Source organism: Camarhynchus parvulus, chromosome 9, assembly GCF_901933205.1.
Source record: "Camarhynchus parvulus chromosome 9, STF_HiC, whole genome shotgun sequence".
NCBI lineage: Eukaryota > Metazoa > Chordata > Aves > Passeriformes > Thraupidae > Camarhynchus > Camarhynchus parvulus.
Window position 1 is genome coordinate 20,607,480 of NC_044579.1, and position 20,928 is coordinate 20,628,407.

The 20,928-nt window shown below is 44.9% G+C and overlaps 1 protein-coding gene across 2 annotated transcripts in view; it reads left to right on the forward strand.

Annotated features, from left to right (window-relative positions):
• Positions 1-20,928, forward strand: part of RYK (receptor like tyrosine kinase) — a 55,672-nt gene that overhangs the window by 27,006 nt on the left and 7,738 nt on the right. The window contains exons 7-12 of one of the 2 annotated variants that reach the window (XM_030954372.1): positions 20-120; positions 2,932-3,057; positions 5,482-5,568; positions 17,950-18,019; positions 19,437-19,569; positions 20,339-20,448. In XM_030954372.1, the coding sequence (XP_030810232.1) occupies positions 20-120; positions 2,932-3,057; positions 5,482-5,568; positions 17,950-18,019; positions 19,437-19,569; positions 20,339-20,448 (627 nt within the window). Of the gene's footprint in view, positions 1-19; positions 121-2,922; positions 3,058-5,481; positions 5,569-17,949; positions 18,020-19,436; positions 19,570-20,338; positions 20,449-20,928 lie in introns of both variants that reach the window. The other variant, XM_030954371.1, reaches the window with a different exon arrangement.

A 20,928-nucleotide genomic window follows, 5' to 3' on the forward strand; every position in this document is an offset into this window, starting at 1 on the left:
CATTTTTGTTTCCCCACAGCATCAGTGACAGCAGCAGCTCGCAGGGGCTGTCGCAGCCCTCCACGCAGACCACGCAGTACCTGCGGGCTGACACGCCCAACAACGCCACCCCAGTAACCAGTAAGTGTTAATCTAAGCACAGAGCCTCCTGCCACGCTGCTTTGGTGGCAAATGCAAGAGAAGAACGTGAATAATTCTCTGGCTCTGTCACTTTGCTTCTTGAATTCACACAGAGTGTGTTTTATCCAGCCACGCCATAGTCAGGAGTGAGTTCAGGGAGATGTGTGTGGTCATATGAGCATGGGGCTGTGTTTGTGCCTTGGGTTGTTCTCCTGCCCCCAGAGCAGTCAGCCAGACTTCACCAGTAGCTGTGTTTTAACACTGGGAAGAGCCTGCCTTGTGCAGTCCAAGCAGAGGAGGGAGAACAAGATGTGTCCACCCAGCCCTGGGATCAGTTCCTAAAGCAGGTGATGCCATGTGCATGAATCCTGATGGTTCTGTTATTCCTGTCATCTCCTGTTGCTTACAGCTTTGCTTGAAATGATATAAAATAGCTGAAGAGAGCAGTGAGAGGAAAGGAAGGGTGGCAGCAGTTTAGATATTGAGCTGGTAACTGATACCACAGAATCACAGAATACCCCAGCTGGAAGGGACTCACAGGGATCATCCAGTCCAACCTGGCCCTGCACAGACAACCCAACAATCCCACCTTGTGCATCCATGGGAGTGTTTTCCCAAAGCTCCTGGAGCTCTGGCAGCCTTGGGGCTGTGCCCAGCACCCTCTGGGGGAAAAACCTTCCCCTGATCTCCAGTCTAACCCTCCCCTGACACAGCTCCAGCTGTTCCCTGGAGTCCTCCTGTCCCTGGTCACAGAGAGAAGAGCCCAGAGCTGTCCCTTGGGAGGAGCTGCAGACTGGGACCAGGTCTTTCAGTCTCCTCCACGTTGAACAGACCAAATGCTCTCAGTCTGAGTTAATTCTGTTGTTAATTAATGTATTTATTACCTGTGTAATTTTTACTCCTCGAATTACTGTCTGGTGGAGGGAGGGCTATCCCATCCAGCCCTGCTCCAGGGACGGGACTGTTCCAGCTGGAGGGAAGGTGGCCTCCAGCACAGGGACACACATGGGGTTTTTTAATCCAACTAATAAGATCCCAAAGCCTCTCCCATTGTCCTCTGATGGCACTTGGTGATAGTGACTGTCCCATCATGAGGAAGCACAGCAGTAAAGTCATCTCAGCCCTCCTGTGTTCTCCTTTTTTCCTCCCCATTTGTGGAAGCAGGTGTTTACCTGAGGTTGAACTGCACCTCTGGGAGAGATTTGGCTCACTTCTAAATTGTACTGTATCTCCCTAAAAAAAACCCAAACTGACTTGTCATCTGAGTTCATCTTTCTCTTGCTAAGAGTTGCCTTTAGATTAATGCTTATACCAAATACATTTTAAAAACAGGCTTGTAAAAATTTAATATATGAAATGTTAAAAAAATTCCTTTTCACAGAGTTTGGAAGAGACCTTATCCTAGAGCTGCTTTCCCTCTTGTCACCTGAGTCCCTCTCCAGCCTTTTTATTTTCCATCTCTTAGAATCACAGAATCATTTAGGTTGGCAAACACCTCCCAGATCACCAAGTTCAGTTGTTCCCCTGGCACTGCCAAGGCCACCCGTGTCCCCAAGTGCCACACAGCTTTTAACTCCCTCCAGGGGTAGGGTCTCCGCCTCTGGGCAGCTGTGCCAGGGCTGGACAATGCTTTGGGAAGTGGAATTTTCCTTCATGCCCAATCTAAACCTCCCCTGGCGCAACTTGAGGCCGTTCCCTCTCCTCCTATCCCTGTTTCCTGGGAGCAGAGCCTGACCACCCCAGCTGTCCCCTCCTGTCAGGAGCTGTGCAGAGCCACAAGGTCCCTCCTGAGCCTCCTTTTCTCCAGGCTGAGCCCCTTCCCAGCTCCCTCAGCTATTCCTGGTGCTCCATTCTCTTCCCCAGCTCCATTCCCTTCCCTGGACACTCTCCAGCCTCTCAATGTCTTATCCCAGCTCAGGCTGAGCTGCTGATGTCCTGTCAACCTCAGGGTTTTTGTTTGGCTTTCCAAGTGACTCGGGTTAATTTGGCTGAGTTCCAGTTGCTGGAATGTTGTCCCCCAGAATCCTCTGGCCAAGGGCAGGGGACCAAGCCCAGGATTGTGGTTCAACCCTCCTCACCCTGCCTAGTGTGGTGGCCACTGTGCCCAAGTGGCACCTGTTTGCTGGGGACAGCCCAGTGTCTCTAACCTGCTTTGGGACACCCCAGTAGCACTGAAAATAGTGCAGATTAGGAGGAGAAGAGAAAAGATTGGATGTGTGAAAAAAGCATTCCACAGTTGCATAGTTTTGCTTTCAATAACATTTAAATTTTGAAGAAACTATAATCAGAGTAATTCTCAAGATTTCTCTAAGAATTCATACACATGTACAAAAATATTCCAGGTTTTCTGACTCTGCTGGTGTATCCAGATGTCTGGAAGTGCCAGAAGGGGGCACTGGTAGTTTGCTAATGTTCTGCTGGGGTAAGGCATCTTCCCAGCTCTAAGTTCTCCAACAATCTGTTTCCTCCTCCTGAGGGCAGTGCAGTGTTGATCACCTTCACTACAGGAGTTTCCTTCACCCAGAGTTAATAATCAAAGTTGTTTGCATGACACTACGGAGAATTCCTGTGTAATTTTTTTCCCTGCAGATGATTATTCTTGTGTTTTTCCTTGCTAAATACCTAAATATTTTTTAAATTAATATATACTTAAGATGGTGCTGTTCCCTGGTGTGTGGAGGCATAGGTGGTCAGAGGTGAAGCCCTGTGCCTGTCCTCATTCCAAGGGTATTTCTGTTGGATTGTTTGGCTCTGCCTGTTCTCATTCCAAGGGTATTTATGTTGGATTGTTTGGCTCTGCTGGCTCCTCAGGTTATCCCACATTACGGATAGAGAAGAATGATCTGAAAAGTGTCACTCTCATGGAGGCCAAAGCTAAAGTGAAGGACATAGCCATCTCCAGGGAGAGGATCACCCTCAAAGATGTGCTCCAAGAAGGTATTTACAGCTCTCAGACACTTCATTCCTACAACGTGATGTAGATATATAAATACAAAGATATGGATATTTATTTACAGAAATCATTCATGGATGATGTTTCTGATCTTTGTAGCTTTGGTGGATGGGAGGAATGATGAGTTATGTTTGCATTGGGGGTGTGGGGGTGGGGAAAGCAGCTTCCAGAGTTAATTAGGCTGGGGGAGTGACCAGGTATGCTCAGTAAGTCCTTGAGCTTGTCTGTCTTAATAACCTGCTCCCTGAAATGATGGCTGGCTGGGGTGAAAGGGAATCACTCAGGGCTCTCAGTGCCAAGGTAACTCACTTCTGGGAGTTCCTACAGGAGAGCTACTCTCAACAACATAAAAATCAAAGCAAAACCAACCCAAAGCCCAGAAGAACTTCAGCTGTCCAAATTCGGTGTCTCAGTTTGATAACTTTGCTTTGGAAATCTAATTGGTAGATGCAACATTTACAAGCCTGATATAAAAGATTCAGAGACTACCTGATTTTTTTCCTGGAATATCCTGAGCTGGAAGGACCCACAAGGATCATCCAGTTCCTGAATTCTTCACTCTTTGTTTACTGTGCACTTTGAAAGTGCTCATGCACAACATGAATTAATTCTTGTTGATACTGAATTTGAAAAATAGGCTTAAATATTTCATTTTCTTTGTCATTCACCTTTACTACTGCAATTTGAAGTCTCTGTTCCCTGAGAAATCAAACTTCCCAAAGCTGGAGATTGGAGATAAACATCCTTTGGAGGCAGAATGCTCTGTGTTAGTCTGAGCAGCAGTGGAGGATGTTCCCATTCTTGTTCAGTGTGTGTCTCTGAACCTCTGGGGTGGCAGCTCCGTGCTCACTCCCAGTGTGGGCTCTGCAAAAACCTTCCTTGGCATGTGGGATGTGCTTTGTGTTGCTCTGGGCTGCCTGGAGCTGGGATGTTGGGAGTCACCATGACTAGAAGTGACTCAGTGCCCCAGCAACGCTGCAGATGTTTGGTGGCAGAGCTGCCCTGCTCTGCCAGATGAAGCATAAGGAGCTGTTGAATGCAGTTTGGACCCAGTTAATCCTGGGATCTCGTTTCTTAGCCTCCAGCTGTTACTTTGAGTCAGAACTTTCAAAAGTTAATCACAGAGTCATTAAGGTTAGAAAAGCCCTCTGAGGTCATCGAGTCCAAACACTCCCCCAGCACTGCCAGTTTCACCCCTGTCCCCAAGTGCCACATCCACATGTCAGAGGACTTACAAAACCTGACCAATTTTAGTTCAGGATCATGGTGGTGTTGAGTCTCTGCCATTGAAGAGCAAAAGATCTTCAGAGTGGAAGGAGGTGATAAAGTAAATGCATACATGGAACATATTTACAGATCTTGGCCACAGATTCATTATAAACTTCATGTAGCTTCTGTAGCTTCACCCTGCTTTTACATTTTGGAAATAGATATTTAGGCACTTTCTCAAAGTCTTCAAGAACCAAGACAGAAGGAATTTAGTTGCTGTTGGGTAATTAATGGTGTTGTGTTGCCTGAGAGACTCCTGAGTTCAGCTGCTGCTTAGTGAGATTGCAGTTTGAAAACCCCTGTCATGCCTCAGGGTAGGTGACAGAAGTGTTGCACTGCTCCTGTTTAAGGTATTTAGAAACAAACAAGACCTGTATTTCATACTGTCAAAGATCTTTCAACCTAGTCAGGCAGGAGGAATCCTTGGGAAGGGGCTGTTATGCTGGAATAGACTGTGTGGAGATGATGCACACCTTGGTGCAGGAAGGTGTTGCCAAGCTGAGCAGTAAAAAGCCAATTAAATTCTCTGTGTGTTACCAGTTGTTCTCAGCCCAGCTCCTCAGAGTTAGCTCCTCTTCCTGCAGTAGCATCAGTAACGTCTTGTGAATGGAAAAATGCTGGAGAGTCTGAATGACCCCCAAACAACCCCAGCACCTTCCAGCTGAGGTGAAACTCGTGAATAATGGTGATGCTGGCTGTTGCAAAGTGTTCCATGTGTGCTGGCTGGCTAGAATTGCTGTTTCCTTGTGAATGTTTCCAAAAGAACTTAGTCCCTGTGAGAAGTGCCTTGGCTTAGAATTCCAGACTGGATGGGTAAGAAAATGGAGCTGGACTTCTTAGTGCAGGGAGTTGACTGAAGTGCCACAAATAAACCATCATCATATTGATATTTAATTTCACTGAGTGCTATCACTAGTTCACTCTCATGCTTTTCCCCTTATTTATGTAAAACTTCAGCATTTGCTGCCTGTAGTTGTGAATCCCCCTTGTGCTGGAGCTGGGTTCTCTCTTGGTGACTTTATTGAGACATTTAACTGCAGGCATTCCTCACTTTCTGCTCTGAAATGTACTGTTTGCTTAAGATACTCCTAATGTTATCAGTGTTTCTTTACTTTACTGATTGGATGTTCTGTTCCCAGGCACGTTTGGGCGCATTTTCCACGGAATTCTAATAGAAGAAAAAGACCCCAGTAAAGAGAAACAAGTTTTTGTCAAAACTGTTAAAGGTATGTTTGCATGAAGTTGTGGGTTTGTGTGCAGGTGTTTGAACTGTGCTGCAGGCTGGGGGTGCCAAACCTGGCTTTACAATAACCTCCTTCTCCCCAAAATGTGCAAATGATGAAAAGCAAAAGCAGTTTGGATGCTTCCTTCAGCCACAGTTAACAGCAATCTTATATGGAAGAAAAATGCATGTGTTCTCCACCAGTGCTTTCAGTCATCACCCTTGAATACTTTTGTTTATTATTCTTCTAAGTAGAAAATGATATTGGTTTTTTTTTTCCTCAGCATATCATTGTCTTCCCACTCACAACCTTGTCCCCTGCAAATTGCTGAAAAACACCTGGAATTATCTTAAAAATCTTTTACAAATGCATGGCTGTACAAAAGACAGGGCATAGTTTCTGCCTTCCTTATGCTTTGCGACTGAAGCATGAGAATTGGCATTTAGAACTGAATTTATCCAAATACAGCACCTGTGTTCAGGAAATACCTTGAAATGGGGATAGGTAGGCTTAAGGAGCAAGGTGGGTGTAGATGAAAATATTGCAAATGTCCCACATGTCCGTCACATGTATCCCATGTGTATCTTACAAGTATCCTACGTGTATCTCTGTGTTAAATGTGTTCTACATCTATCCCTTCCTCTGCAATCATCACAAGTGCTCTTTTTGCCAAATTCCCAGTACAATGGTCGTTTTACCACTTATTTTTGTCATTTCTGTTGGGTGTCTTATTGCCTTTGGTTTTTCATTTGACAACTTCTTTAATTCTTTCTTGCAAAAAAATAAGCCTCTATAAGAATTTCAACTCATTCTGGTTTTTTTTTTTTTGTGGCCTGGGTATCAATTTTTGAAGATCCTGATTGGGAAACGGTGAAGCTGCTGAATTTTATTGTTGAATCTTTCTGCCACCCATTTATTCTCTGCTACCTTTAAGGAAAATCTGTTGCTCAAAGGAAAGAGCCACCTTGGTCTGTTTCTGGCACAATCAGATGTTTCTGGTGCTCTTCTCTCTCACATGACATAGAATAATGGAATGGTTTGGGTTAGGGGGGACCTCAGATCTCTACCCCCTGCCATGGGCAGGGACACCTTCCTCTATCCCAGGTTGCTCCAAGCCCTGTCCATCCTGGCCTTGGACACTTCCAGGGATCCAGGGGCAGCCACAGCTCCTCTGGGCACCCTGTGCCGGGGCCTCACCTCCCTCACAGGGAAGAATTTCTTTCCAATATCTCACCTAATCCTGCCCTCTGGCAGCTTAAAGCATGTCCTGTCCCTCCATCCCTTGTCCCAAGTCCCTTTCCAGCTCTCCTGAAGCTCCTTTTGGGGGCTCCAAGTTCTCCCTGGAGCCTTCTCTTCTCCAGGTGATCACCTCCAGCTGACCCAGCCTGGCTTCTCTTACTTAAAACCAAAAAAAAAAAATTGCTTCTTTCTAGTATTTTGGGACCATTTTCTGAATTCTGCCTTCTTCTGGTCCCTTTCACTGCCAAACAGTTCTGTCTTTTTTATTTCTTGGCTCTTATTTAATAATAGTTCTCAAAAACTTGGCCCTTGGCACGCGAGCTACTTTTTATAGCATTGGATTAAACAACATAACATTTGTCAAAAGTGATCTTAATTTAGCTGCCTCCCATGACCTCTTATTGAATTGCTTTCCCAAAATGGGACTTCCAATGCACTCCTAAATCCATAATTCTCCTTTAGAGTGACTTGTGTCTGTGGCACATTCATGTCCTATAGGAAAAAAGCTCTTCCCTTTGCAGGGAAGGATTCAGTGCAGTGATGGCATTCACCACTGTAGAGAATTTCCCAGCATTAAAAAGGATCTGTGTGTAAAAAGTGTAGAGTAGGTTTTGTTGACACTTGGGCCTGGGCAGCAGAATTTTGCAAGGAGTAAAACCTATACCATCCCCTCTCCTCACAGCAGTGCTGATATTCCACAGCTTCATTTTCACACCCTGGCTGTTATGGCTGTGTGTGTGGCTGGGACGTGTAGTAAGTTGGGAATTTGATCTGGTTGGAAGAAAAAAAAACCTGCAAAAATTCTCTTGTAACTAGAGTTTTTCCTTGATCTCAGTCATTCTGTGGCCACACACACACTGCTGTTCTGTTCTTCACACACAAGCAGAAGCAGGGCAGGACCATAAAAGCTTGATGGGTATGAGAACCATTAAACTGACTTAAGTATCTCTTTGCTGAAGGTAATAAAGCCTGAGGGTCATGGAAAATAGACAAGGAATAAAGGCTTTGTCTAAGGAGCTAAATTATCCCTTCCCAAAGTATGAGCTGCTCCAGAACTGCCTTGTTCAACCCAGAGGTGCCTTCTGAAAATGATAAAATGAAGTCCAGTGGTTCCCCAAATTTCTGAAAACTATGGGGAGTGGGGGTGGAGTATCCCAGATATTTGGAAAATGTGAACTGAGGTTCTTTGAGTAGGTACTGTGAGGAAGAATAACTTCCTTGAGAGAAAAATCACCTCTTTTTTCTCACCAGGATCGGAGCTTGAGAAACTGAAGATGCTGTTCTGACATTAGGGGAGTTGTTATGGCTTTAAACCTGGAATTTCAAGAGAATCCTAGAATCCCCAGAATGGTTTGGGTTGGAAGGGACCTAAAGCCCATCCAGTCCCACCCCTGCCATGGGCAGGGACACCTTCCACTAGCTCAAGTTGCTCCAAGCCCTGTCCAGCCTGGCCTGGGACACTTCCAGGGGTGGGGCAGCCACAGCTTCTCTGGGCACCCTGTGCCAGTGTCTGACCTCACAAGGAAGAAAAAATAATTAATTTTTTAAAAATTGTCTTCCTTACGTCAAATGTAAATCTACCCTTTTCCTGTTTAAAACATTGCCCTTTGTCCTGTCCCTGCAAGCTGTGGTCAAAACTGTTTCAGTATTTCTTACAATCCACAAGCCACAGAAAAGTATCCTTGGAAAATTTTCTTCTCCAGGCTGAACCTCCTCAGCCCAACAAGTATTTCAGATGGGCCAAGAGTTTGGGTTTGTTGGATTTAAGAGAAGAGCTGTGTGCCACTCAGGTGGGTGTCCAGGTTGTGCTGTTCAAGGAGTGGTTTCTGAGTGAAAATCCATGAAGACAAGTCACACCCTAAGTGCCTGTCACAATGCATCTCTTTTCATGTGTCCCTCCTTCAGCTGTCAGTGTATTACAGCTTCCATACCCTTTTAAGAGGGGTTCTTTCCAATACTGTGGGCAGAGGGAATGTGCTGTCAGTTTTCCCATTTCCTGAGCTGGGGAAGGTGAATGTTGTGGCTGTTGTGCTCATCAGGCAGTATTCTGTCTGTGGGTATTTCCTGCTCTGGAGGGAGAGTGATGGCAGCCTTGTGAGTTTGTCTCTTCCCTGTATTCTTTGGTTAATTGTTGCCCCAACGGATCAAAAGCACAGGTGGTTGACTGCAGCAACTGCAGCAGCACTTCCCACTTTCCTTCCCTGATGTTTCCCAGAGCTCCAGTGAGATGCAGAGCATTGCTATGAACCAGGAGAGTGAACAAAGGATCCCTAATTTCTCTGAACTTTGTGTTTGTCCCCCTTCTGAAGTGATCTGCTCTTAAAGGAGTCAGGAATACATGAAAACTGAGGGAGCCTGGACCTACCTGAGAGGTGGGAGAACCCCTCCTGAGTTTCCCTGGAATATTCTGTATTCCCTGTTGTCTCAAGCTGGGGTAAAACTATTAGGTCAGACTCCCAAAGAGCAAGTTTGAGCCTGATTAAGCAATATCAGTGCAGGGGTTGAATAGGTTGGAGTGTGCTTGTTCAGCATGATCTGACAGCATTTTCATCTGCCACAGAATTTGGGGTCTTTCATTTGAACACTTCATGAAGTTATTGAAGTACTTTTGAAGTGATTCAGTGATTACTTGTCCTGTAGCTCTTAAATTGATGGGGTGTAAAAGTTGGAGATGCTTCTCTTGAAATCTCAACACCACATCTCTTATAAAGACTGGCTGAAGAAGGATTCATCCCTGGGTTTTACTCCAGATCCTTAAAAGAGCTTTTTATTTCATGGAGCTTTAGTTCACTCTAGGGAGAAAGTTGTAACATGCCCGTGGCAGTGACAAAGTTTCTACATGCAGGTTCATGAAATAGATGAGTTTATAAGGCTTTTTTAATGCTGTATCATCTGTGTCTGGGTGCCTGAGCCTTCTGATATGTGCAGTGCCTTGTGCCAAGGAGAGCTTCAAAGGAAAATGGATCTCTCTTGGCTTTCTGGGAACTCTAATAACTTCAGACTGCAAAGATCCCAAGCTCTGGGGGAAAAGTGTGACTTGCTCAGACTGTCCTACATGCTTCATGTTGGCCATGCAGCTGTTGTGTTGTCTTTGCACTTCACACTTCCACTGTCTTCATTTGCTAGGCAAGGTGCTCAAAGTCATAGTTACTTTCACGCTTAGACATTTCAGAGAAAAATTCATCTTTGTTCTGTCTTCAAACAGACACTGATGAAGATTGAGGATGTGTGTCATTGCCAGCAAGAGCAAGGATATGTTATCTAAAATATTTGGGATTTTGGAATCTCTGGATCAACACAACCTGAATGAGTTCTTTGTTAGAAAGATGAGAGACTTAGCTGGCATTTGCTTTCTTCGTTGTGTTTTTTGTTTTACAGAAAAATTGGGTTATGAGGGTGGAATGCTTCACTTTCCAATCAGGGATTTCCAATCCCTCTCAGTTTTGGGAAGTGTCTCTGATGGCATCTTTCTCCAAGCTGGCATTACATCTCTTGCCAGGGTTTAACAGATCCCTCCAGCCTTTCTGGGGAATCTTTTAAATCATCTGATGTCAGAGGAGGAAGAAAACACACAAGTTTCACCTTTGATTTAAAGAACACATTGTTTAATGGTGCTTTTCCTGTGAAGGAGAAAATTCTTAGCAAAACAAATGGAATTGTGTTATTCCAGGAACATATGAAGTGAGGGTGAGCTGTGCAGAGCCCTGACTCATTTAGGATGTTCTGGCCAAGGTACACTTTTGGTAAAAACAACACAGTGTGCTGTTCAAGATAACCCAGCTGCTCCCATTTCGTGTTCTAACCACTTAACATTTTTCTGATGTACAAGGAAGGAGTGTTTGGAAACAAACCATCCATGGAAAGCACTGGAAACAAAGTGTTGATAGAGGTCAGCTCTTTAAACTTTATTGTTCTACCAACTTTTAACAAAGCTTTTGAGTTCTGTCATCTTAGGTCGCTAAAAGACTTTCAGCATTCTTGGCTATCTCTGACATTTTACTATTTAGAGTTTTTTAATTTATTGCTGGTCTAGTTAAGAGGAGATGCCCCATTCCTGGAAGTGCTCAGGCCAGGTTGGACAGGGCTTGGAGCATTGTGATCTAGTGGAAGGTGTCCCTGCCCATGGCAGGAGGTGGAGTGAGATGAGCTTTAAGGTCCTTTCCAACCCAAACCATTCCATGGTTGCAACATTGGTGACCCTTCAGGACTTCATGCAGTTGGGAAGTGTAGGAATAGAAATCCTGAGAATTCAGGCTGTGCCAAAAAGGAGAAGGCAATGGGCACATTTAGGGGATTTAAGTGTGGACAAGCAGCTCTGTGTTAATCAAGGTGAAGGTTTCTTGTTCACACTAAACAGGTACCAGAACTTGGAGGATTCACAGTTGTTCTCAAGGGGTCATGTTTCCATTGATGGAATTTGCTCTTCTGGGCAGTTCATTCTTAGGAAGCACAGCCTTGTGAAAATAGTTCTAAGTTTAAGTTTGTACCTTAACACACAGTATTTGAATTAATTGTTCAAAAGTATTTAATCTTCCAAAATCAGAGTGCAGGATCCTGTTTCTGAAGAATATAGTTTATGCCAAAAAAAATAAATCAAGAGTTACTGCTCATCTGAGCTAAATTATTGAGTGTCTTTGTAAAGGAAGATACTTGAATTTAAAGAATTTGGGATAAGTAGCAAATTTCTGAATATCAGCCCAAAAATGCACTTGATTTGTCATTTTATCCTAGTTCTTTAGGAAAATACCCTGAGACACCTAAAGCAGTACAGTATGCTTCAGAAAATACTGAGGGGATGATTTCCAAAGTATTGTACTATATAATTTAAAGATTTATTATTCCATATGCTAAAAGATATTCACCTGCAGGACATTTTAATTTACCTACAGTTAAAATCTCTACTTGTACATCAGTTTTATTATGTGCTGTCCCTTGACCTTTGGACCAGGACATCAGTCATGTCTCTCTTTCCCAGTTTCACTTTCAACTTACCTAACACTTTCAGGTTCACTTTGACTTAAATGGATTATTGAACAAAGAGCCTTTTACTTCCTCCTCTTTCTGCTGCTTCCTGGATTCTGGTGTTACTGTTACACAGGGAACTAAGACTATCTCCAAATCCTGCTTTTCTCTGCCCTTTTCTGTGGTTTGAAACTGCATGTGCATTTGTAATGCAGGAAAACCAGAATAGCATTCCCTATTTTAGCAGTGTCATGTTGACTGAATCCCAAGATTTATTAAAATTAGGCTTGGATTTGTCAGTGTGAGCTGCCTTGCTTTGCAAAATAAACTCTTGTGGTTGATATTTGATGCCTGGATAGCAGGACTGGAAGAGAAATCCTGCTCTATGGAAATTTTGTCAGGACTAAGTTCAGTGTCCTGTGCTGTAACCTCTTCCTGCTGTGGTTTGGAGTGCATGTCTTACCTTTACAGGAGACTGGAGTTCTGTAGGATGCAGGGCTGCCTTGGAAAGCTGGGGGATGTTGAATTTGTGGGAGTGATGCCCTGAACACCTCCTGCAGCTCCGAGCTGCAAACAAGAGCTCAGTGTGCTGTGTTCAGTCCATGGCAGGAGGAAGCATCAGATGCTCCACTTGGCTCTGGCTGACTCCTGGGGCATTGAAATTTGAAAGCTGAAATATTTTTTATATCTACTTTCCTTTCTGCCTGAGAAAAAGCAGGTTGGATCATGATTTCTTGCATTTCCTTCTGGGGAAGGAAAGTTGTGAAGGTTACCTGATAGGAGCATTAAAAATGTCCTGTGCAACAGATGTGAGCACAGGCTTGAATTACTTCCAAGACTTGTGAAGAGGGGTTAAAGCAATACTCAGGCATGCATTCTGTTTGAACTGGGGTGGAATTCTGCCTTGGGAGCAGTTTTACCTAATGAATTGCCATGCAGAAACAGCAGTAATTAACAAGGATGTGTTGATACTGGGAGCATTTATCACCTGGAGCTGCTCTAGTCCTGCACTCTAAATTCCTGTGACCACTGTGCCGGCCTGTGTGGCTGTCACCCTTCAATAACTGGAGCTTGTGCACTTTGTCTTGGGATATTTGGCAAAGCCCACAAGGCTGAAAAATAATAAGGGTAATAGAAGCTTGTGAAAACAGGCAGGGGTGTAGAAAATGGGCTGTGTAAGTGTTGTGATGTGGGGGAGTATTACCTTGCAGTATGAAACAGGAGCAAGTTAACAGGGGAACAAGCCATTACAAATGGTCCAAAGATGAGAAAAGCTGCAGGTAAAACATCTTAAAACTTGCAATTGGGAACATTCATCAGAAGCCCTGGAGCTCCTGGCTGTAGCATTTGCAGAGCTGCTTCTGACAGGAGTCTTGAAAGAATCTGCTGTTAGTGCCTGTAGCAGGCTGTGAGAGAGTTCAAATGGGACTCAGTTCAATTTTGAAATCTGTGGTTACATGGATTTTCAGGTTCTGCTTTGTCTTCTGGAGAAAGAGATTTCAGTGACCATTCTACAATCAGAAGTCTTGTAAATTGTAGTGCTGCCTGAGAGGGGGTTGTGGTGAGGTGGGTGTCACTCTGTTCTCCCAGGGAACAGGAGACAGGACAAGAAGAAATTGCCTCAAGTTGCTCCAGGGGAAGTTTAGATTGGATATTAGGGAAAATTTCTTCCCAGAAAGGGCTGTCCAGGGCAGTGGTGGAGTCCCCATTCCTGAAGGGATTTAACAGAGGTGTGGGTGTGACACTTGGGGACATGGATTAGGAGTGGCTTTGGCAGCACTGGAGGAATGAGTGGACTTGATCTTGGAGGGCTTTTCCAACCTAAAGGATTCTGTGATCCTACTTAAGCTGTGCTTCGCAATTTTGAGGCTCTGGGAGGTCTGACTTACAAAGTGACTCATGAAAGCATCCAGCTAATCAGTTCCCCACTGCAATATCCAGGTAATTGCTGCTTTTCATCTCTGCTACGTCCTTTGGGGTGTGGAGTGACTTTTCCTGGTGAAGCAGAGCCTGGTGCCCTGCAGCTGATGAGTGTCTGGTCTCAGAGCAGGCAATTCCCTTCAGTTTAGTGTCATCACAGAACTTCCCCAAGATCTTTTCACCTGATGATTCATGTGATTGATAAATGATAACGAGCAAAGTTTTAAAATACATTTTTGCAGCTGGATTTTAAGAAGTTGGTAAAAATGGAATAGGTGTTTTTCCTCCTCATAAACCAGGCAGGGCCCCAGCACATCCCAGCACAGAGGGATGTAAAACCAGCAGTGCCAAGAGCCCCATGGTGCCTGGCTGCACACAAATCCTGTGATATGAGGAGATAAACCTGCAGCTCCATCAGAGCTTGGAATCCTGCCTTGTTCTTGCCCTGGGCCTCAGGGCAGGCTTTCACAGCCAGGCTTTTGGGTAAAACCAGGGCTTGGAGAGCATCTTCCTCTCTGGAATGCATTTACACCTCTCTCAGTCTTGGTTTTAAGCACCTTCTGAAAGTTGGACCATTTTGATCCTAACTGAGCATCTGGAATATTTCTGGGTGTTAAATCTTCCTCTGAACTTCCCTGAAGTTGCTGCTCTTTGGTTTCTCAGCTGTTGGTGCATGATATGGAAATCTGGCTGTTCCTCATGAGTATCCAACTGCAACTCCATTTGTGGCTGAGCACTGACACGTTCTTAATCATAAATAATGGTAATATCTCAGTTCAGCCTTTTTCAGGGCTTTAAGGAAGTTTTGCAATGAACCCTTGCCCTGGAGCACTGAACTTAAATTCAAGGCTGTTCCTGGTGCCCAGATTTAATAAATGGGAGACTGTGACCTCCTCAGTTGTGTCTCCAAGTAGCTGTTGTAATTTCAGAGCTTTCTGGCTCTGTGGAAGGCTTTGCCCCCCTCTGCCCTCTGTAGCTGTGTGTGTGGCTGCGCTCATATCTGACACCTTCATGGGTTTGGGGCAGACAAAAGGAGCTACAAAAGCCCATGGGCTTTTTGTTTTTACATCCCATGGGTTTGACAGGATCCTCCCCCTTTTCTGTCTGAGTGGCTGCACAAACAGCTCTGAGAAGAAAACAAGGTGTGTGTGCTTACATGTAGCACTCAGGGATTGACACAGTTTGGGGAATTTGGGGTTATACATTGGCCCAGGCAGGAAGATGGAATCTGTAGGATTCATCTCACTATGTCCTTGGAAAAAGATCTCAGCAAGTTGGGATTGCTGTGGCTCTGGGGCTCTGTTTCTCTTATCAAAACTAGAAATGGTGGATTTGCTGGATTGGTTTTAAGGATTTTTAGTACAGGATGCTCAGATGCACCAGGCCCCCACAACAAAAAATGTAATATTGCCAAAATCACCTTTGTCCTGATCTGTGAAGATGTGTGTGTTGGTTGCTCAAAAGTGGTCATAGTCTACTAAATGTGACAGTTTGTTTAACTGAACTTTTTCCTTTGTAACTGATGAAAATGCCTTAAAAGGAAGCCTGATTGCCGTGGGGACTGTTGCAGTAGCAGTATTTTGGTGTTCTTTTCCCCCTTTTCACAAGAATCACTCCAAGAAGTGGCGATTAATATTGTGTTTTGAATTATATCTAGTACAAACCCACAATAATCAAATTGTGTGGTGGTTCTAAATTGGCACTGGTCTCAGCTAGGGGAGGATTAGCCTTGAACACTATTGTTTGTTCTGAGTCTGTTGAATTTGTTGTTGTTGGGTGCCTTTTTTTCCCTGCAAAAAACAAGGAAATAATATTGATAAGCAAACACAATATGGATGGTAGGACTGTTTCACAAGATAAGATTTCAGTTTCCGTATATACTTGCCTGGGAGTCAATCATCCTTTTGGGTGCCCAACCACTATAACCTGGAGAGAAAACAACACTGACCTGCTGGAAACTTCCCTGAGTGCTGGAAAGGGAAAGGCTTTGGCAGAAGAGTCACCATGAGGAGATGAATGGGTGCATTGTCCAAACCAGCCGGACTCGTTCTGTAGATCTTAAATCCGCTCTTAAACAATCTCTGATTTAAAGCTTCAAATTATCACTTGGTGGCTCTTATAATTAAAAGCGAACCAGTTCAGCAAGCACAGGGCCAGAGAGTGTGTGAGGAGTTAATCAGCTTAAACTCACACCCAGGAATCTCTTTCCTGCCTTCATCATGTGCTGGGTGAAGAGGTTGAGGTCTTTGGGCCCTGTAATTACTGCTGAAGCTCTGTACAGGTAACCTGCTCCTCTGACTTCTCAGAATCTGCTTTTCCACCTCCATTTTTAATGCTGGCTTTTAGAACTGCCTGATTCAGTCATTCAGGGCTGTGTAACTTTGTTTTAAGGTAGGATCTTGGTTTTTCTTTCCTCTTTCCAAGCCTTTTTGTCTCGTACATAATTGAATCCATCAAGTGTCCAGCCCATGGGGGTAGGACCATCTCTTTCTCATGCTTCTGTTGGAGTGCAGGCCAGAGACTTCAGCTGGCCATGGCTTCAGTGTCTCCTGCACTGCAGGAACCTGTTTGTACCATCCCCACACACAGAGTTGTTATCCAATAGAAGGGAATCATAGATTTGTTTGTGTTGGGAAAACCTTCCAAGACCATCGGGTCCCACCATGCCCCCAGCACTGCCACGGCCACCACTGACCCATGTCCCCAAGTGTCACATCCACACAGATTTAAACCCCTCCAGACTTAAATCCTCAACCAGTGCCCCAGGCAGCCTGTTCCAACGTCTGACCATCCTTTCTGTCAGTAAATATTCCCCAATATCCAGTTTGAACCTCCCCTGCTGCAACTCAAGGCTGTTCCCTCTCATCCTGTCCCTGTTCCCTGGAGCAGAGCCCGACCCCTGGGCTGTCCCCTCCTGTCAGGAGTTGTGCAAAGCCACAAGGTCCCTCCTGAGCCTCCTTTGCTCCAGGCTGAGCCCCTTTCCCAGCTCCCTCAGCCTCTCCTGGTGCTCCATTCCCTTCCCCAGCTCTGTTCCCATCCCTGAAGAAGCTCCAGCCTCTCAAAGTCCCTGTAGTGATGGGCCCAAAAGCACTGGCTGATGCATCCCATAATATTCCACAATTGTCACTAATTTAGTGGCACCTCTGAGCTTCTGCAGAGTGCTCCTATCACTCTTCACTCAGCCTGAGTCCCATTTTCTTTTGCAGGGCTCAGGCTCAGTTAGGAAAGGGTGTCAGGGCTGTACAGGGAGCAGGATCAGACCTTGGAGGAGGGAAAAGAGCAGAGGATTTCTTGCCTATTCTTCCTCCCAGGGCAGTAAAACCTTGGCTTGACTCATCCATGACATGTAAATTCCCCCCTAGTGCACAAGGAGAGCTCCTTGGGCTGTGCTAGGCTCTCCTGTGCCAGCTCCATGCCAGAACAAGTCCCAGCATGAGGGAAACACAGAAAATGCTCCCAGGTGTGAGGGGGGTGGGATTGGGACAGCTCCTGTTGATGTCTCCTTATGTTTCCCTGGAGGTTCTTGCAACCAAGGGGGGAAAAGAACCCCAAATACACAAAGAGTGGTGGGAAGGGGGTTCCAGGCACCACCTGTGTCCTGCCCAGGGGATGCTCTGATTGCTTTGGGTTACTGGAGTTATCACAGGTGCCTGAATTTTAGCTGGCAGCAGTGGTTTTATTTATTTATTCATTTGAAAAGGTGGGGGAGAGAACAGCAAACAGTCCTAAGGTTACCAAGAGTCAAGTGTGTCAAGCAAGAGAGCAAGGAAATAAGTAAATGTGGACATAAACAGCCTCCAGCCATGTGGCAGTAAACACAACTGTACCTGGAGTGGTAACTCAGCAGCAAAGCACCCCTTGGAGCACATTTGTCTTGGGAACACTTGGCACATCCCACTTCTTCCATGCACACCAGTCCTGTGCAGGATGAGACCCCACTGCCCAGTGCAGCTGCCTTGTGCCTGCCCAGGAGCTGTCAGGAAGTGCAGAACCAGAGCCTGTCAGCCCCTGGAATGTGCTTGATTTCCTTTCTGGGCTTGACCCCACTCCTTAAAGCAGAAATGAGCCTCAGAACTTGGCCTTGAACTTTTCTTTTTTTAAGTGCTTTTTTTAAGTGCTTTTTCTAAGTGCCATTTTAAGAAAGGAGGCAAACAAGTTCTGTTCGTGCTCAAGTGACCTTAAGTGACTTGCAGATGTGGACTGAATTTTAATTAATGTGTTGATTTGTTTCCAAAGTTTATCTGTGGTTCCTTTTTCCCTCAGATCAAGCCTCGGAGGTGCAGGTGACAATGATGCTGACAGAAAGCTGTAAACTCAGAGGGCTTCACCACAGGTAGGGTGACAAATCCATGTCACTGTGAGGTGGGAGTACCTGGGCTACAGCTCCCTGGGGAGAGGGAGCTGTTTGTTGGGAATTCAGCAACACTTCTGTAGAATCATGGAATGCCAGGGTGGTTTGGGTGGGAAGGGACCTTAAAGCTCATCTCTGCCATGGCAGGGACACCATCCACTGTCCCAGGTGGCTCCAAGCCCTGTCCAGCCTGACCTTGGACACTTCCAGGGATCCAGGGGCAGCCACAGCTTCTCTGGGCACCCTGTGCCAGGGCCTCAGCACCCTCACAGAGAAGAATTTCTTCCCAAGATCCCATCTATCCTTATCTGACAGGGTGCATTTATTCCCCCTTGTCCTGTCGCTCCATGCCTCATCCCCAGTCCCTCTCCAGCTCTCCTGGAGCCTCTTTAGGCACTGGAAAGGGCTCTGAGGTCTCCCTGGATCCTTCTCCAGGCTGGATGATCCCAGCCTTATGTAATAAAGGCCTTGCCTAAAGTACAGGAGTAGCAGGTTTTTGGTGAAACATACCTAAAATAGAAACAAAATGAACTTGCCCTGCACTCATCATTCCAAATGAGCTGTTGTCCTCCCTTTTATAAGTCAAGCTTTTTAAAAAAAGTCCAAAAAGCTTTTTTTCCCTACACTACCTATAAAGCTGGGACCTTCATGGGTCTCCAGAGCTGATGGATGTGACACCTGGCTGTGAGAAATTTTCAGGAAAGAGTAAGAAAATTCAAAATTTAAAAAAAATGGTAAGTTGTTGGTGACTTTTACTAATGGTTTTCAATGGAAAATGCAGGTGTTTTAAAAAGTGATTAATGGAAATTGAAACTGTGTCCAGTTTGGTTTGAGTTTCTATGAATTTACATGTTGATATATATAATATTATGTATTATATTTCTTCTAAGGAAGATGTGCAGAGACACTGCAGCATGGGGGTTACCTGAGCCACAAAAAGCTTGGAAAGGCCCTTAAAGTGACTGATTCACAGCTAAAATTTTCTGTTCTGTGACTTTGCAGTGGATCAGACATGATCTGACTTTTTTTTTTGTTTAACTGCTGTAGTGCAAGCATATATTTTATATCTGTAATAGATTTAGAATGCTGCACCTCCCAGTTTAGGTTATAGCACCTCTGTGTCTTCACCTGTATTCAAAACAATTTATGTCAGCCCCCTTGGACCAAGTGAAAACATTTGGAGGGTTCTTCATAATGGGAAAGTAGTCAAATATTTCATTTATTAAAAGTACTGTCTAGGGCTTCAGTTAATTGGACGTGTTGTGCTCTGCAATTCCTAATACAAGAGTAAATGCTTTTTTTTTTTCATGTTGAATTAATTTTATTGCTGTGTTTAGGAATCAAAGTTATTTTAATCAAATTTCAGTTCCACAACATTAGGAATTTCTGTGTCTTCCAGGAATCTGCTGCCTATCACTCATGTCTGTATAGAGGAGGGAGAGAAACCAATGGTGCTGCTGCCCTACATGAACTGGGGGAACCTTAAACTCTTCCTGAGACAGTGCAAATTGGTGGAGGCCAACAATCCTCAGGTACCCTTGGGCATGTGGGACTTTGTGCCCATTAAAACTCCACTTGCTCTGAGTTTGTGCCACCAGAGGAATGGTTGTGGCACTCTCCTGTTCAGTGTGATCCAGGAGAGCTGCAGAGGTGGCTCCCCAGCAAGTGTTTGCCTTGTTTCCCACCAGGAAAGCATTCTGAGTGTTCATCCTGGGTGTTCAGAGGGCAGGAAGCTGTCACCTCTCATTAGGGTAGGAGCTCAATCAATGCATCCTAAAATTACAGCAACAAATAGAGAAAATTGTGGATTAAATTAAGGGAAATGGTGTATGGGGAAATTTCAGATTTATTGATACTACTTTTGGTATCCCAAGCTAAAAATACATGGAAGATTTTAATTATTATGAGACTGTTAAGTTGCAAAAGGAGCTGAAGCAACAGCCTTTGGTACTGGTTTTGGAGAGCAGCTAGGATTTTGACTGTGCTGCTGCCTGGAAATGAGCAGGTTCCCAGGGAAACAAAGTGAAAAAAGTGTGGGAAGGGGTAAAATGGACCATTTTTGCTTATGTCCACTTCCAATCAAAGGAAAAGTAGGTAGAAAGAGTGAGGCACCTGCAAGATGGAAGTATTGTCCCTTGGCATGTCAGAAAAAGAAGTTAAAATTCCGAGTAAGGCGCCATCATGAGTGCCCATAGGTGGTTGTGTCTGTGGGGCCTGGAAGGGAGGGGGCACTGGGACACCCAGTAACCCTGCAGGTGCTGGGCTGGAGGGGCTGATGGCTGCTGCTCTGGGCTCTTGCAGGCGATTTCCCAGCAGGATCTGGTACACATGGCCATCCAGATTGCCTGTGGGATGAGCTACCTGGCCAGGAGGGAGGTCATCCACAAGGACCTGGCTGCAAGGAACTGTGTGTAAGTACTGTCCCCTCTGCAGCTGCAGCTCCCTGCACTCAGCCTGAGCTCCCCTTCAAAATGCAGGGTTGGGGTCTCTGGTGTAGTCAGTGAAGTTGTTTTCCCCCAAAGTAAGGGGAACCAGGAGTTGTGGTTCTAAAGGATGCAGAACATCCTCTCTGTAAATGCTTCAGATGGGTTTGACTATCACTTTTTCAAAGGCTTGGAAAGAGTTAAAGCTTCTCTTCAATGTCAATAAAAACTTGGAATATCTTTGACAGTTTATCAATGGATAGATTTTTGTTTGAAGTTGGTTTTCTTCATTTTTTCTCTGTAAAAACTGAGTTAAAGACTTTGTTCATTGGTAGATTTCTTAGTTGCCAAATGATGGATAGATACAAACATGGTCTGGAATGGCAGGAATGCCAGAGAAGGGTTTGAGACCATCTTCAGGTTGGAATACACTCCAAAATGTAGAAGTCAAGGTGTTTGGTGGCCTTC